General features: G+C 34.9%; 1 protein-coding gene across 1 annotated transcript in view; it reads right to left on the minus strand.

Annotated features, from left to right (window-relative positions):
* Positions 1-20,016, minus strand: part of LOC150096137 (ribosomal protein S6 kinase 2 beta-like) — a 335,208-nt gene that overhangs the window by 220,294 nt on the left and 94,898 nt on the right. The window contains exon 5 of the mRNA XM_090409619.1: positions 17,741-17,821. Within this exon, the coding sequence (XP_090265745.1) occupies positions 17,741-17,821 (81 nt within the window). The remainder of the gene's footprint in view (positions 1-17,740; positions 17,822-20,016) is intronic.

Here is a 20,016-nt window from a genome sequence, read left to right on the forward strand (position 1 = left end):
TCTGTGTTTTCCTTGGTCTGTATGGAGCAGATACCAGTTTTCTGGATATGTACAAAGCATATCTGACAATTATCTTTTCAAAGAACAAGTCAGGTAAGTACATTTCAGAGTTACTGTCCTAAGTTTGTTAATTATTACAAAAGAACAAATTCAACCTCTCCAACTTGGAATTTATGGAATTCAGGTGAGATTGGCAAGATCTGCCACAACCCATACTGTGTTACCTGGTAATTGTTTTACAGGAGAAGTAAGTAAAAGTTTTTTTACTTATGTGGCAGTATGCAGCAGAAAACATTGACATAACTGCATGTGCAGATATGGTGAGACATGACACAAGAGTGATATATCTTCTATTAACCAGAAAGAAATGCAATTATGTTAGCTACTTATATATCTCAATCTGGAAATCTGGAAGAAGAAAAATATCATAACTAGACAATACAAAAAACTGGACTAAACTGAACACAGAGCCACTAAAAACAGAAATAAATTTGCATAAGTGGTTGCTGAACTGCATTAGGAAATAACACTAAGTATTTTGAGCTTTCAAAGGCTATCTTTTGAAAATTTCCCCTTCATACTGGTTTAGGATATGTCTAATGTTTCTGATTCCATGTTGGCTAGCTGAATAGACAGCATCTATTCTCCAACCAACAGGGTACGGATTCAATTCTCAAACTTCAAATCCCCAACACTGTGGCATGAATGTATTCAGATGAAATTTATTGTCCAACGTGAGCCTATTAGAGTTTGAAGTGGCTTGAAAACATTCAATGTTTGGATACTAGAGCAGGGTTTCCAAAATATTTAATCCTCAGCCTGCCAATGTAATAATGAACTACAGGTCTCTAATCTTTCATAGGTAGGAATTAATATAAAATAGGTATGGAAGGACTGCACAGTTATAGGACTATGTCAACAGAGATGGTGAACTTTCCTGAAGTTCTTAGCAACTTAGTAAATGAAGATGAGATATACTGGCCATTCTAAGGATTACAGCATTAGACCTGGTAGAACTTTTCAGAATGTGTTCGTGAGTGGTTTGAACAGGCAAGTTTCTTCCGTATCTTGAGAAAGAAGATTATGAGCTTGCAACTAAGACTTAACCCAGTCTTCTGTGTTAACATGTTGTTTACGTGACTTGCAGAGTCACGTAAACTCTGCAAGTCACGTAAACAACTTACATCTCTGCAAGTCACGTAAAGACTTACATCGTGCTGATGTATGATATCTAACTGATTTTCTACTTGAGGAAGCATGCCACTGCTTCACCAGGTTTCTCAGAAGAAGTCTTGGAGAAGAGGGGACACTATGTTAGTCAAGTGAAAGGCCAATTACAAAGTTCCATTTATCAGTACGTTGAAATTAAATGACAGATCTGTCCCGTTCAAAATTCTAGTAACCGGAAGCATAACTCTGACAGATATCTCAATATTCTTACTTTTCATCTAACCAGCTAATACTTGAGTTAGATATAGAAATAAATTTCTCCCTTTCTAATGGTAGAATTTTAGTAGTTCTGCATCCCTTCTTGTTGCAGTTTCCTCTAAATGCCTATTCATATCCCCATTGCAAAACGGACCTAACTGCGCCCTTCACATATAGAACAAACAGCAGATTTCCACCTCTGCACTATATGAAGCAATTATTGCTAATTTCATCCACTGAAATTAGCAATAACTTGAAATTTCCAGGGGAATTCTACGCTATTTGTTTATGCTACTCATGCAATTTTTCACAATTTGTATGGAAGGATTGCCAACGGATAGTCAGAATTGAAGGATATAGCAGAAGATGGTTTGAAGGCAGGATTACAGCTTCCGCTGTAATTTAAAATCTATAGGGACCACATTATTACTGAAAGTGATAAACTTGACATGTAAATAGAAGATATTAAGCTTAATTCACTACACAGATGACATCCTCTTGAATAAATCTGCTACATGTCTTTAACCAAATTAAATAAAGACAGATAAAGAAACTTTTTACCATCAACTATGTTTTCAGTTGTGAACCTACAGAACAAGTAAAATATTTCAGCAATGTACACAATTTTTAGTGATGACCAATAAAACATGCTAGCATGCAGGGAAGCGAGTTCAATAAATTTCAGCCAAAATGCAGTCAGCAGTTTACAACACAGAATTGAGATTAATATGGTTCTACCATTGATCCCAACACATATATTAAATATTCAAAGAAAGCAAATCTGAAATGATATGCTCACTTAAACAGAATGAAATATAAAATATTAGGAAAACAAGTGTTTGAACCATTTCTGCTTCAAATCTAACATTAGTACGAAAATAGTTTACTCTCTTTCTATGTCCAATGAAATCTTGATTAATCGTTCCCATTACATTTGTTTTCCCAGATATCTGCCTGTTTTGGTATACCATAACTAGTCGCATATAAATAACACTAGTTTTTCCCAGCTCCATCGAACATCCTCAAATCATTTTATCATGTCAATCATTTACAAATCACAGTCATGATGCAACATTTTCCCACACAGTTTTTTTAAAATCTGAAATGTACTCTTTACTCTCCATCATTTTCTTTGGACTAAGTGAAGACTTGGCAACATAGCTGTTGAGAGTAACACTCTCAACAACAGTGATACTCTCGAGTGTCTATGAACTTGTCACTTTTGAGCTTTATTTCAATGAAAGTGGTTCTGTGCATTCTCTGTGTTCAGTTTCATCTGTTAGTCTCGTTTAACCATTTATGAATTAATTCATCCTGTTTTTATTATAGTACCCCATTATATTTTATCCCCATTATTGTTTAATTTCCTTTGTTGTGCCAAACTTTGCCGAGATGTATGAAGTGCTGATGAAAGTAAAAGCTTTCTTTTATGTGTACAGCATGAGTGACAGTGATTGTGAAAGTGGCCTAGGCCTTGAAAGATCATACTTTGAATTGAGGCATAAAGTTTGCACAAAACAAATGTCAATCAAAGAATTTTTTCAGCAGGAAGCAGTGTTTTAAATATACTATAATGCAGCATACACTGTATTTCAGTGAATAATAATCATTAATTTGTTCTTATCTATAATTTTTTAATGGTTCCTGATACTATCATTTTTGTAATTCCCCCCCCCCCCCAAAAAGAAAACGAATTTAGGTTTCACTGTGTATATATATATATAAGAAAACAATCTATTAAGTCAAATCAAAATGGAAACTTAATTAGTTTGAAGGACCTCTGAGAATTTCAGTGATTGAATATTATATTAAGTTTGCGCATAGACTTGAAATTATTTAATTAAGACTAATTAAACTACAGACTACAGATATTTCAATTCGTGTATTACAAACCATCATCGGTGTATTACAGTTGGAAATTAAAAATAAAAAATGTGAAAGGTATATTGAGAATAAAAGAGAATCTGCCCTTGCAATCATAAGACAGCCAAGTTAAACTGATACTATTAGGATTAACTGAAGTGAGAGAGAGAGAGAGAGAGAGAGAATTTAAATAAAAACATTAAAATATAGTTCTTAACAAAATCCCAGACAGTTGGCAGAGAAAATCCATCATTGAGGTTGAGATTCGGAGACCTCTGAAGTTTCTTTAAAGAGATGCTAATATTTATATGAACATCTGTGTAGTTATTTTGTGCCATTCCAAAGGATACTGGATAACATTAGTAATCCCATCCTAGACCCAATTTGTTACATTTCTTGAAGGTAATGTAGGAATGATGTTCAGAAATGGAAATAGATCAGCCTGACTGTCCAAAGCAGAACACCTAGTGCTATTACATGAGACTGAGTATGTTCCAGGTAGAGTAGGGTAGAATTTCATCTTTTAGAGATGGTATCAGTTCAGATGAGAAACAGATAATACAAGCTTTCAAAAAGAAGGCAATTAATACCATATTTCGGTGAGTGATGGTGAACAGAAGTGTAATGGATATATATACTAACCAGAGAAGGAAGGTTTGCAAAAAAACTCTGTCAAGAAACCATCGAAATGTCTTTTTATAAAAACATCTAAGAAAGATAAGTCCCATTTGATTCAAGTTGCATAGTGAATTTGATTCTGTAATGAAGGTTGTTAATTTTTGTAACAAGGCTTCTAGATGCTCACACAAATTTTCCAAACAGCAAAATCATCAGATGTATAGCTTCATGTATGAATGTTGATTTTGCATTATATCCATTTTTGCTTTAAATTCAGAAGAATCAGAAATAACAGTAATATTGCCTTTGTTGACTTTGGTAATAAGATTTTTATTTCTTCAAAAGATCATGTGAAGCTTTCAATTCTGCAAATGAATAACTTTAACACATTCAAAACATTATTTCTGTCATCACATAATAAATGAGATGTTTCATTTATTATGCATAAAATCTCAATGAGGAAATTATTTTGGCACAACAGAGAATTTCAGGCCTCTATCAAGATTTTATTCTATTATGCCTTAACATCTCTTAACAGTCTGGAAATTCTGCTTGACATAAACTCTAACTCTCAACAATAAATTCAATAACTTACAACTTTTTGCTAGTTCTAACATGCCTCCCCACAATAAATGAGTAGTTAATCTTTTTAATCATCTACTAACTAATAGCTTTAATAGAGAATGTGTATTAGACATATTATAATAACTTTCATAGCTTACACGTATAACAAAAATTATATAGAAATTATTCGAAAACTCCAATATATTTTATCCAAATGTTATGTGAACTTTGTCAGGGAAATAGATCATTAACTACATTCAAAGGATGAATCAATAATGAGTTGTAAATCATGTGTATGTTATCCCATGTCTGGGTCATAGCTGAAGTATATGATATCAGATATGTAATGGATACAACAAAACTACCATTCAAAAAAAAATTATTGTAGGTCATGTTTAGCAATTTGTTCATATTTTATAACAATGTTATGGCCGAGTTGGATAAGAATAGATACACTATGATAATGTTGGATTTTGCTAAAGCATTTGATAGGATACCAGACAGAAGGCTGTTGCATAAACTGGAGAATATGAGATTGGAATATAAACTCTTGACTTGGATCAGTAGATGATTGACAAACATATCAAAAAGTGATACAGTGGGCATGAATCTGCCAGATTTAAGGTGACCAATGGTGTATCCCAGGGTTCAGTCCTTGGGCCATTGTTGTTCAATCTATGCGTTAATGACATTAGGAAGGGTCTAACAGGAGATGCACAACTGTTTGCTGATTATGCGAAGATAGGCAGGGCAATCAGGGATGCTAGTGATATGCAGCACTTATGATTTGAATAGGCTGGAAATTTGAGTAAACAAAAATGGCTCTCAGTAAGTGTAAATATATGCACTTTGGTGTGATGAGGTTTCCAGCAACATATTATATTAGCAGGGTTATGCTACAAGAAACGGATGAGGCTAGGGATCTTGGCATAATGATGGATAGGAATTTGAAGTTCAAGGGTCACATAGCAAAAGTTGCAAATACAACTTAAGTGAACCTTGACATGTAAGGATAAGAAAGTCATTTTGCCTCTTTATAAGGCATTGATAAGACCACACCTGGATTATCGAGCACAGATTTGGTCTCCCAGGATCCAAGGGATGGCTGTGGAAAGGGCATAAAGAAGAGTTACAAAAATTATATCCAGATTATGGGATTTAGGCTATGAAGACAGATTGCGAGTGTGGATTACAGACTCTGGTTAACAGGAGAAAGAGGAGTAATATGATAGAGGTCTATAAACTTCTGAATGGGTGTTTAGAATATCATCTGAAAAGTTTATTATATGGAAAGTGGTGAAGAACACAGGGGCATCCATGGAAGTTAAGTTTGTTTGCAGTCAAGAAAGGGGAAAGAACTAGGTTTTTCTCTCACAGAGCAGAGGGCGAGTGAAATATTTTGCCTGCCTTCAGGGGTAGTGAGTGCATCTAGTGTGAATGGATTTAATAGAAGGTATGACAGATGGTTTGAATGGATTTATAGCCTCCCTCAATGAGTCCTTGACTCACAGGATGTCTCAGATGATGATAATAATAATAATAATATTACACTATTATTACAGTTCAAAAGAACAATTGTAGTAAGTTGCATAGATAAAAATATTATTTATAATAATTATTAATTTAAAAAAAACTAATGGAATTATGAATTACTCCAGTATCCAAAAATGGTAGATGATTATTAGATTCACATTCAATAGTGAACTTGATACAGAAGTACAAGGAGTCCTCTCTCTAGGAACCAAAGTAATTCTGACTCAGCTTAGGAACAGACTGAAAATATATCATCAGCAAAACATAACTATATACGAGGCTGAGGGAATATGTCAAAAAGTAATCTTTCAAGATGCTCCATGAAATAATCAGCTAAGGCTAGTGAGATAGAACCATCCATTGCTATTCCTTATATTTGTGTGAACAACTTATGCCATGTAAAATAGCCTGCACTGATAGTAAATTCATATAGATTGACAATGTATTCTGGGAAATGTGGCAGATATATTCACTCATCCTTCCACCATCATTCATCACAAAAAATGGGTATTATCAAGAGCTTTGTACATAGAGCTCATATGATCTGCTATGCTGATCCCTTTCATTAGATGAACTGAATAAAATTAAAAAAGGTACCTGATATGTAATGGATACAACAAAACTACCATTTAAAAAATTAATGATTATCATCCTTCTTCCAGACTCCAATCCAAAATAAAAGAATTTCATTTAAAGGAACCTTGAGGTTCCTTTAGGGTAGGAACAGCAAGGTTTCTTCATAAATTCAATCTATACACTTCCTTCCTACAATCAACAAAGGATACTACCTCATTCCTTACTAAGTATCTATTAAGTACCCTGCTCATGTCATCTTTCCTATTTTGGAGAGACTGGCCATCCTGTCTTGCTTAGAATTGAAGAATATCAAGACTATATTACATTTTTGTAGTCTGGCTTTGATTATTACACTACTGACACTTTGGAAACAGACAAAACTTCTACACCCCAAGAAGTTCAAATCTGATCATCTTTTCCTTGAAACGTGAAACACTAAGAAATCATCTGAACCTGAAACAATCAGACATTTTGGGAAGTGATCACTTAATTGTTCATGAGGATTTTTTTTTTCCAATTAATACTTAATTTAAATCATTTTCATCTATGCAACTTACTACAATCCTTTGAATTCAATACTGTAATGTCATATACTTCAGCTGTGATCAAGACATGAGCTAATATATGCATGATTTATGATTCATTATTTTGATTTATCTTTTGAATGTAGTTAACACTATTTCCCTGACAATGTTCACATAATGTTGGATGAAATACATTGGAGTTTTTGAATAAATTCCATATAATTTTTGTTAATGCAATGCTCTTATGGTAATATTAGTCTCAAAACTTTTGAACCACACCTAGTATATACTAATGGAGCATGCTGTATATAACATAACTATTGTTGGGGAAATTACAATGTATTCTGAATATCCATTATAATAACTTTAATACTTCCTGTATTTCAAAGTCAAATTGCCATCATTGGGGAACAAAACAATGATATGTACACATAGGAATTAAATGGCACCGTCTAGTGGGCTAAAATGGGTAGTATGGCAAGTTTCTCAGTTCTGAGAAATTTTTCAAATCTCAAAAAGTTTGGGAGCATGAATGACCCAAATTTGGGAAACACTTGTGATCAGATCTTCAGTCCAATGGCCTAGACCATCCAATTTAGCCCACTGGGGGTACCATATAAGACTAGACACCAAACTTCGGTAGTCTTTCTTAAGCCTCATTTATACAGTGTTAGTGCCTGCATAGACATATTGTTCTGTGTTCCCTAATGATGGCGATTAGACTTTGCTGAAATATAGGAAGTATTAATTAAAGTTATTATAATTATATTCAGTATATTCAGTATACACTGTACTTTCCTCAGAAATAATAGTTATGTTATATACAGTATGCTTTATTAGTATATAAAAGGTGTAGCCCAAAAGTTGGCATGTGCAAGTCAAGTTGCACATGCCATCTGTTGGCTAACTATTTTTAGCCAACAGATGGCAAGAAATATTTACAGCGACCTTTCAACTATCACGTGACCAAGCATCAGTAGTCTGTGTTCAGTTGCTAAAACGCATTTTGTGAGTAAAGATTTTTATGTGTTGTAACTGGCACAATGGAGGAGCAGGAAATAGAGATAAAGTTCTGTGTAAAGGCCAACAAAAGCTGTAGAAACACTCAAAATGATACAAAAAAATGCATACAACAATGAAGCAATGAGTCATGCTAATATATGATGGTATGGTTGGATCCATGAGGGGAGGGGGGGGTGAAAGATGACGATGCCCTTTGACAGCACATACAGATGAAACTGCTGAATCTATTCATTGCCTATTAGATGAGGACCGTTGCATGTCTCTCAAAATTATTGCAGAAATGTTTAATATCAGTAAAGAAACTGTAGTGTGAATAGTGACAGAAGATTTAGGAAAAGATAGATATGAACAAGATTTGTTCCTTACTCCTTGATAATGGAGCAGGATAGGATCAAGTTGCTTTGTGTCAAGACATTTTAAGAATGGCAGAAGATGAATCTTTTTGGAACAAAATTGTTATTAACGAAGAAATGTAGTGTTTCACATATGTTCTTGCAATAAAGTACAGAGTGGGTGGGAAAATATTCACCAAAAACCAAGAAGCTGCATTTTCAAAAATCTCAAAACGATGCTCATCTTTTTTGCCATGGAAGGAGTTATTTATCATGTGCTTGTCTCTAATGGTCAAGAGATCGATACAGAATTTTATAAAGCCATTTTTGTATTACCTACTACAAAGAATGAATCAACTGAGGCCAGCATCATACCCAATCCAAATTGGTTGCTGCTTGACAACAACAACACACCTTCACACAATACCGCAGTTGTGAAGCAATTTTTGGCAAGCATGAAAGTCACTGCTCTTCACCATAAAACCAAGAAGCTGCATTTTCAAAAATATGAAAACGATGCTCATCTTTTTTGCCATGGAAGGAGTTATTCATCATGTGCTTGTCCTTACTCAGCAGGCCTTGCTCTAGCTGATTATTTTGTTTTTCTGAAATGGAAATGTTCGGTAACAGATTGTCATTTCTAAAAACTAAAACAGATTCAGAGTGCAATCACAAGGACTGCTGAACATGCAAACAAGTGCATCAGTCAAGGAGGAGTCTACTTTCAAGTTATTAAAATCAGCATAGTATATTTATTAACTGTCTCTAAACTTTTCAGTTGCACTTTGTAATCATTAATTAATCATTAGTGTCATTCATTTTCAAAAGAAAGCGAAATTTTGCATATCACAAAAATTCACAAATCCACTTAAAATAAAAATAAAGTCCACACCAAACAATTTTCAAAACTTAGTAATTCTGTCTTGGGGGAGACCACACTCCTACCAGGTGCGTCCCCCGGGTGGCGGATCGGGGAAACCCAAATGGGTTGTTCTGAATAAAGAATAAAGAGCCGTGGACCAAAGGATGTAGCAGAGGCATGGCAAGCTGACTACATTATTATGCCAGTAACTTTCATGAGCAGGAGAAAGTCTACAAACCGAGATAGTGCTACTGCGTACAGGACAACCGACGCGCCTACTCAAAGACCACATAGAGTAGGTGAGAAATCAGCAATGTGGTCAGCCAAGGATGTGAAACATGTAGCCACCTATTAGTCCAGGAAATTTTAATTACAATTAATTTTAATTACAATTAAATTACAATTTTAATTACAATTAAAAATTACAATTAGTCCAGGAAAATTTAAAAAGACTGAAATGGAGTATTTTAGGTTTATCAGAGACACATTGGTGTGGAGATGGATTCATGGATTTACCAGAAGGAAGACTGTACTTCTCAGGAAGAAAAGATTACATACACAGAGAAGGAGTTGCATTACTAATTGAAAAGAAACTTACACACTCAGTAATTGAAATAAACCCAGTCTCCTAGAATAATAACAGCCAAACTTCAAGCAAAAGAAAAAGGCCAAACAATTAAAATAATCCAAATATATGCACCAAACAGTAACCATTCAGAGGAAGAAATAGAAAATTTCTATGAAGAACTACAACAGGAAGTAGATAATCCCAAAAATAGAGAACTCATGATAGTGATGGGAGATTTTAATGCTAAAATAGGACAGTTCACAGCAGACAACAAAGATGTGATGGGGAAATTTGGATACGGAGAGCTTAACGACAGAGGAGAACAATTACTCCACTTCTGTAAAGCAAACAATCTAATGATTACAAACACATTGTTCTATCAATGCCCTAATAATAAATATACATGGACATCCCGAGATGGTAATATAAAGAACTGCATAGACTATATCATCATAAACAAACAATGGAAAAGATCAGTAAATAATGTACGAACATTAAGAAGTTTTGATTTTGACACTGACCACGAAATATTAACTGCCAAAGATAAAATTCAACAGGAAAAATAATATCAGAAAAGAAGAAAACATCAACCTATCAAAACTAAAAGATAGCTCTCAAGCAGAAGTCGATTTTTAGAACAGATGTGCTTGAAATTAAACCCTCCATCTTACAGAACGGCAGAAAATACTGGGAAGAAGGAAAAGAAACAGTGTTATCAATTGCAAAAGACACTCTAGGTTCAAAACCCAAAATAAACAAACAGTGGATAACCCAAGAAATCATAGCTACCATAGAAGAGAAAAGAGAGGCCAAGATACTTGTAAACCAATAAAACAATGAAAAGAATAGAGAAAAATACAGAGCACTAAAAATTAAAGTTGATAACCTATGCAAAAAAGCCAAAGAAAAATGGTTAGAAGAAAAAGCTAAGAAATGCCAAGAAGCATACCAACAAAACAACCTAAAAGTCTTCCATGATACTGTAAGAGAAATTACAAAGGAATTCTAAGCAAAAGCAGTAACAATGATAAACAACAAGATGACTGAAACCAGGAATATTGAATATATAAGAAAAATCTGGTCAAACCATTTTAAGACTATCTTCCACCAAGGAAACAAAACTACAATGCCAACAATAGAAGAAAATAATGATCGCCCAAAAATTTTACAAGAAGAAGTTAGATACGCAATAAAACAGATGAAAAACAATAAAGCACCAGGCATTGATACTATCCCTACTGAACTGTGGTCATATGGAGGCAGCATATCAATAGAATATTTAACAACCCTATTCAATAAAATACTACAAACAGGAGAGATCCCAGATGACTGGAGAACTGGAAAGATAATCCCAATATACAAGAAAGGAGACAAAAGAGACTACAGAAATTACAGACCAATCAATTTACTCCCTCACACCTATAAAATATTCATAAGAATTATACAAAATAGATTAAAAAACACCTACGAAGAAATGATAGGCACAGAACAAGCTGGTTTCCGAGGAAACTATTTAACAATAGACCAAATTTTAACATTGCACCAACTAGCAGAACTCAGCTGGGAAGACCATAAAGAACTATATTGTTGTTTTGTGGACTTTAAACAAGCTTTCGATAACATCAACAGAGAAATCCTTCTCAAAATTCTACTAGAAAAAACAATAGACAAATATATAATACAGTTTCTGATAAAATATTACTCTAAGACAAATGCAATAATTAAAAAGGACACACTCACAACAGAACCCATAGAGATCCAAAAAGGAGTAATGCAAGGATGCCCATTATCCCCATGCTTATTCAACATATATCTAGAAGTTGTAAAGAAAGCAATAGACAATGAGCCTGGAATCAATGTCAACGGTTTAAACATAAATAATATCAAATATGCAGATGATCTCGTCCTTCTTGCAAGAACCCTAAATGAACTACAAAAGTTGATCAACAAGCTAAATGAAACCTGTAAAACATATGACATGACAATAAATATACAAAAGACAAAAGTGATGAAAATAGGGAGGAACAGAACTACCATCTCAGCCACCCTAAACAGAGAACAAATAGAACAAGTAGACAACTTCATATACCTTGGATCAAAACTAACAGAAACAACAGATGAACTCAAAACAATCAAACACAGAATAGCGATAGGATGGACCACCATGGGAAAATTACAGAAAATCTGGAAAACAAACAAGGTATCTAAACAAGCCAAAATCAAATTATATGAAGCAATAATTATACCAACAGCATCTATGGAGCAGAAGCGTGGACAGTTAAAAAAAGAGAGGAGAAAAAACTGCTGGCATTTGAAATGAAATGCTTAAGAAAAATAAATAGAACAAGTTGGATAGAAAAGAAAACAAACATCACAGTCAGACAAGAACTATTGTATAAAAAGACAATAATAGAAAAAATTAGAAAACAACAATACGAATGGATGGAGACAGACTTCCTAAAGTCCTAATCAATACTTTTCCAACTGAAAAAAGAAGACCTGGAAGACCAAGAATTACCTGGCTGAAATTAATAAAGAACATCTCGGGATGCAGAACATATAAGGAACTTTTTCGAACAGCAAGGAATAGAGAAGACTCAACCCGTCTTATACGGAAGAGAAGAAGAAGTAATTCTGTTCATTCATTCAAAAGTTAATAATTAAAATGCATTATTTCAGTTAATACTTAAGATCATTATTTCAGATGGGAAAATGACACTGTTGCTCAATGTTGACAACAACACACCTTCACACAATGCTGTGGTTGTGAAGCAATTTCTTTATGTGCTCTCGTGTAATATGATATTAATCTACTATTTGTAAGGTCATCTAAAATCTTACATTTCAGTCTTAAGACTACAAATTCATCAATCCACCTGAATCTTTGTATCTATCTCACATCTTCGAATGAAACAAGTTTTGCTATCTTTTTCTTTCTCATTCAAGTTTACATGACTATACACCTTAGATTAGCTCCATTCACATATTCCACAATTAATAATGCAAAATTCCTTCCATATATCTATTTTTTTTAAATTGGTTCGTTCAATGATATCATTCATTTCTCTGATTTTCCTTAGAACTTTCATAGTTGTGTTAATTAGTCATCAATCAAGTGTTTATTTCTAATCCAACTTTCAAATACATACGTTAAAATTGGTTTGACTCTCTCTCTCCTTCCCACACACATTCTATTATATGTTATTTGTTCAAGTGGCTCCTCACCACACAGCTTTGCTTATTTTGTTATTTTCATATCTACTTGTCTTCTTCACGAAAAATTGTGCCTAAACAGACAAAAATGCAGTTAACTAATGTCAACAGCATTTTGTCAGCTGTGTTGAGCATCTTTATTGTCAGTTTGCATTTTAATTTGTTGCAGGTAATATATTATTATTCAGGCCTCCATGGAGTCAAGAGACTCATCTTGGGAGGACCTTCCTAGGAAACACAAAGTCTATCATACCATTCCTTGAACTCATTGACCATTCTTACTCTCACCACTATCAGGCAATGCATTCCATGATTCAACCACTCTCCATACAAAGAAACCACTCCTCACCCTCTTTCTCACAGCTTTCTTTCATAACTTGCAGGGATGGCCCCTTGTCATCGCTCCTTCCTGCTGTTCCACCAGGTGAAAGAACTCACCGGTGTCAACCCCAACTACCTTTCAACAGTTTAAAAGTCTCAATCATATCACCTCTCCTCCTTCTATTCACCAAACTCTGCAGTCCACATTCCTTTAGCCGACCCTCATAACTAACATTATAAGGTCATGAAACCATCTTTGTTATCTGCCTCTGTACCCTTTCCAGAGTTAATTTATCCCCTTCAAATCATGGGGACCAAATTTGAGAACAATAGTCTAAGTGTCGTCTGATCAGTCATATACAATGAAATGATAACTCTTTTATCTCTGCAGGTCAGCAGTATTGCAATACTGCTGACCTGCAGAGATAAAAGAGTATTGCAGCAATCCTCTTGTTTACCTTCACCACCTTTGCAATCTGCTCCCTGAATTTCAGTTTTCTATCAATCATCACCCCCAGATCTCTTGTCTCCCTCTACTTCCTCCAGTACAGCTCCTCCAATTGAGTATGCAGCCTCCCATCGATATATCCCAAATCCTTTCTTTTAGGGTTACACGGTGATCAGCATTCATTTTAAAAATTTTATGGAATTTACAACAGTGTTAAAAAAAAATTTTTTTTTTTTTTTTAAACACAGTTGTAAATTCCATAAAATTTTTAAAATGGATATATCCCAAACTTTAAGACATTACATTCTGCTGCATTAAACTGATACCTCCATTCATTTGCCCACCTATCCAGTTTATTCAAATCCTCTTGCAGGGCTGCCATATCTGTACTATTACTAATAATCCTTCCCAGCATCATATCATCTGCAAACAACTGAATATCTCTCTGTAGTCCACTGATAATGTGCTTGATATAAAAGTTAAACAATACAGGTCTCGGTACTGAGCCCCTGTGAGACCCCATTTGTAACCTTCTGCCTCCTATATATTGTCCCACCATACACAACTCTCTGATACCTATCACGCAGTCAATCCTGAATTCAGTTGACTAACCCGACATCTAAACCCACGTGCTGCAACTCAAGTATCGGCTTGTCATGTGATACCCTATCAAATGCCTTTGCAAAATCAAAAAAAAAATGGCAGTACATGCCTTTTCCTCAACAACTGCTCTTGTCACTTTATTATAAAAGGCAATCATATTACTAAAGCAAGAGCATCCCTTAACAAATCCATGTTGATTCTTACAGATAACATTACCCTCATCTGGCCAATGCTAATGATATATGTATATGGTCCCTCACTAATTTCTCCAAGACCTTAACAACTGCTGATGACACACAAACTGGCCTATAATTAGACACTTCTAGTCTGCTACCACCCTTATGCGATGGCATAAGGCATAAGCATCTCCTCCTACTGGCCACATAGCTAAAAAAAATTCCCTAGGATTTTCTTTGGATATTAATGACAACCTCTTTTCGTATTCCAGTTTTGCCTTCCTCACCATACTAGTCACTCTCTTGGTCTGAGTCTTATATTCTTCATGCATCTGCTCTCCACCCCCCCCTCCTTATATCTCTTCCATAATCTCTTTTTCACCTGCAGTTCCTGTTTGATATTGTTTGTCATTCACTTTACACCAAATTGTATTCTCTTCTTCACTCATGGAATACAGCTTATTATTGCTGCTAACAAATATTTCTTCACAATTTCCCAAGCACTAATGATATCTCGCCCTTCCAATTCCTCCCTCCATGGAACTGTCCTAAGTTGATATCTAAGACTATTATAATTACCCACCTTATAATTCCACATACATTCCCTTTTCTTTGATACTCCTGCATGTCTATTCATCTTCCAAGTCAAAACCACATGGTCACTCTCTCCAGGTGGGGGTAGAGATGTCATCTCAGTTATTATCAGCTCTTCTGATGCTATGACCAAATTCAAAACTCTTGAACCTCTTGTTCCCTCTATTACATGTTGCCTAAGATTTGTCCCTCAAGAATTCTAGAAATTCCATTTCCTTATTACTACATGCATTTTCCTCTTCCCAGCTTATACTGCTGTAGTTAAAATCTCCCATAACAATCATTTTTCTTGCACTTGCCAAGCTCAACTGCCTAAACATCTCATTCTCCCAACTCTCTGTGCTCCTTGGCTTGAAGCAGCACCGCACCAAATATCCTGTCTCGCCCACCTCTACCTCACATCATATGCTTTCAAAACCATTAGTGTAACTGCCTTCCAAAGCCTCCACTCTTAGAGGACATAAGTCATCACTTATTATAAGCAGTACTCCAACACTATGTTTTTCCTTCCTATCCTGCTGAAAAATGCTGTACCCTGCTACTTCTATTCCTGTTATTATATCATTTTCCCATCAACCATGTCTCAGAGATCCCAATAATCTTTGGCCAGGCTGATGCTATTAGTGTCACCAATTCATCTTCTTTATTCTGGATACTCCTGGCATTAGTATAAAGCATTAAAATGTCACTGCTTCTATACGTATCATTAACCCCTCCATATCTGATCAGTTATCTGATTTAGTTAAGGAATCCTGTAGATATGTACTAAATTTATTTATGAGTATAAATCATCTGCATAAAATAAAAAACTGAGATGATCTCAAATTCTGATATCAGGTTTAATGCTACTTTTCTCAATGTGATCCACAGATTATTAACAACAATGGAACTAGTGGAACCTTTTTCCTACAGCTGATTTAACTTATCTTGCTTCTAATCTCTTCCTTACCTCCTTCAATTCTAAAAATGCTAACTTATATAGAGCACTGCATAATATCCCATTTAGACTAGATAATTGTTATGCTTTGAACATATTTTCCCATTTTACATGCATATGCCTTTTCAAGAACAAAAACAGATTTTTATGTTCTTATTATTTCACTACTGCATGCTTTAACTAAAGTAAAGATCTGGTTTTCAAAATGTATTTGGACTGGACTAAACTTAAGCTTGTTCTTCTCCACATTCACCTGCAACAAATTTTCCTAGCTTCTGTTGAGGAATATTTCTCTCCAATTCTCATTCAGTTTTATTACCCTTTTCTCTAAACCAGTACAAATGAAAAAAAAAAAAAAAAAAAGCTACCAAAATCTGGCTGACTATGATTATGCAGTGCAGCCACAACAAAACATTCTACCACATTTATAGGTTGAATATCATCTGCTATGGTTGCTCTTCTATATTTCAAGTATTTTGCTACTTCTAATATACCTCACATCATATGCTTTCAAAACCATTAGTGAAAAACAAATGAGCAAACAAAGTTTGCACCTGAAAGTATCTTCAGGACTGGGTTAAGATGGTACTTTGTTTGCTCACACTTGGATAAAGGATTAAACTAAATTTATTATACTCTAAGCAAGTGAAAAATAAAAAACAAACTCATGGCTACATTCCTCCTACTTATTTTCTGCTACTATCTCAAAAATGGACAAAGTTGATATCAGCTTCCAGAGACATCAAGAGAGACCACAGAGACAGTGAGAGGATGAGATTAAAGAGATAGCTGGAATTCAGTAACATAGAAAAAGCTCAAGATAGAACTGAATGAAAAACTTTGAGGGAGGCCTTTGTCCAGCAGTGGACAGAAAATGGCTGATGATGATTCTTCTAGTATTTATCTCATTTAACAATTTTTCAAAATTACTCTCGATATGCAGAATATCCTTATCTTAGTTTTTATACCCTTTAACATTCCCAATTCCTTCTTTCCTGAAGTAGGACTCTTTCCTCAGTTTATTTCATGCACAAGGTTTCTTTTCTTTTTTTCTCTCTCTCTCTTATGTTGAAGTAAAACATGGATGAAAACAAGATAATTTTATGGCAATTAATATGGTCATGCAACATTTAAAAAAATAAATTAAATTAAAAAAAATAAATGCATGACCTATGAAATATTAGCTATTTAGCTGACTCAAAGTATCTTAAAGAATTTAATTATCCATCGATGACAGCCCAATAAGTGAAGTTTGGATAGTAACTCTATATAGTATACTATATCAAAAAAGCAATTCATCTGTCTATGTTAAGGGACATTCTATTATAACAGATACCTAAAACAATTTGTAATGAAGCAAACTGCTTTTACAGTACACAAGTAGCAAAATGGTTATCTCATGCAAAAGGTTTGTTTGCATATGCCTATATATACCATAAATGAAAATAAAAATTCTGGTCAAGTATAAAACACTTAAAAACAATAACTTTCTATATTCTGTAGAAATCTATATAACAGAATTCAAACTCTATGTTACAAAATAATTAGAATACATACCATAATGTAACTTTACAATGAATGGATGACGCACTTCTGCTAAAATATCTCTTTCCATCTTTGTTCTCATACGATCCCGCACTGTGTATGAAAATATTGTGTCAAAATGCAATTATTATCATGAAAAATATAAATTACAACAGAGAATATCTTTACATTAACCAAGGCCTCAAAACAATCTATCAAATATACCAAATTTTACATTTCTTCATGAACAAATTTATTTTCACAATACAGTAAGCAAACTATTTCTAATATAGACAAAACTTTGTCATAATATTTAAATCACTTGGGTGGAATGTGCATTTCTAATAATTAAAAATATAAGCTGTATATTTATCATCGCATATTTAGATATATCATCACATAGCAAAACATATTCTCATTAAATAAAATTTTCATTGAACATACATAACTGTAAAAAAGGAACATAATAAGCAAAAAATTTATGTGAGATTTTTACAAAACTATGTCTTTTGTAAGAAATTTGGTCAATTATAGAATTTTTATTTAAATAAATAAATTAGGGGTGCTTAAAGGTCAAAGCTGTATAACTGAAAGGAGACCTCCACATAGCCTTTAAAGGAATGCGGGGAACCGACCAGGGCTTCTGACCTAATGTCCAATCCTCGCCTTCTTGTGGTGCACCCTGGTGGGTATCTACTTGGATACTGAACGAACGAGGATGAGCTGGCAATTTTGGATTTAGCCGACCAAATTGTATTCTTATTGCATAATAAATTCAGTTTAATCCTTTATCCAAGTGTGAGCTAACAAAGTTTGTGCCTGAAAGTATCTTCAGGACTGGGTTAAGGTGGTACAACACCAGGGCAACTCGTTGCAAAGGTGGAGCAAGCTACCAACGCTCCTATCTCAGTATCTCCTATAATGCAAAACACATCTCCTTGCGGATATGTCTAATGTTATGCATTAAAGGAAGGGCCACTATCCAGACTAGTTTCGACCTTTATCAAGGTCTCTTCAGTGGGAGCCAGGACCAAGTGGAGATATTACTATTACTATTATTATGGGCAACTCCAGGGAGTCATTAGACTCATCGAGGGAGGCCCCAAATCATATTCATCACAACCATTTGACATTCATACAGTATCTATCATACCTTGCCTTACACTCATTCACTGTCACAGCATCCACCACAGACTCAGGGAGCTCATTCACTACTCTAAAAGTAAAGAACCCAGCTCTAACACCTTTACTAACCACACTTTTGCCCAGTTTCCATGGATGTCCCCTAGTCCTCCCACAACCAGCCCTGTTCTCAAAAATATCTTTTGAATTAATTTTATAGAAACCCTTCAGTAATTTGAATGTCTCAATCATATCTCCCCTCCTCCACCTATCAACCAATTTTTGCAACCCACAAATCCTCAACCTGTTCTCATACGGTTCATTCCACAGACCTGCTATCATCTTGGTCACTCGGCTCTGGATCCTCTCCTACTCCCCATCAAGAAGAAACCTAGGTGACCAAATCTGAGCACAGTAGTCTAGATGGGGTCTTATCAAGGCTCGATACAGAGGAACAATAACCTGCTTGTCAACGTATTCTTCAGCAACCAAGTGATTTGATGAGCTGATTTGGCCACTTTTGCAATGTGCCCCCTAAATTTCAATTCCTTATCCACCAACACTCCTAAATCTCGTGCCTCATCAATTTCCTGGAGCATGGTTCCACCAATGCAATAAACTGCTGCCAATCTTTTCACCCCAAAATGCATAACCTTACATTTTGCCACATTAAATTGACATCCATTCTCCTTAGCCCACACCTCCAATCTATCCAAATCATCCTGCAAAATTTTGACGTCATCTGCATTCACTATTGCCCTACCCAACGTTGAATCATCCGCAAACAAATGAACTGTTCCTCTCAGATCCTTTCCTATATCATTTATGAACAAATTAAACAGCAGTGGTCCAAGAACAGATCCTTATGGCACACCACTAGTCACAGGCCGTCTTGTGGACTCTACTCCTGAGTAAACCACTCTCTGATATCTCTCCGTCAACCACCCTCCTATCCATCTCACCAACCCTATGTCCATTCCCATATGCTGCAATTTACTGATTAGAATTTCATGTGGTATCCTGTTAAAGGCCTTAGCAAGGTCCAATAGAATCACTGTAAACCCATTACCCTTATCCAGTTCAGCCGTCACTGTGTTATAATACGTGAGCAAGTTACTGAGGCATGACCTACCCTTCACAAAACCATGCTGTCCCCAATACAGTATCCCATTTTCTTCTATCCAATC

The sequence above is a fragment of the Typopeltis vanoorti genome, chromosome 19 (assembly GCF_054136105.1).
Source record: "Typopeltis vanoorti isolate ZY-2024b chromosome 19, IOZ_Tvanoo_1.0, whole genome shotgun sequence".
NCBI classification, from domain to species: Eukaryota; Metazoa; Arthropoda; class Arachnida; order Uropygi; family Thelyphonidae; genus Typopeltis; species Typopeltis vanoorti.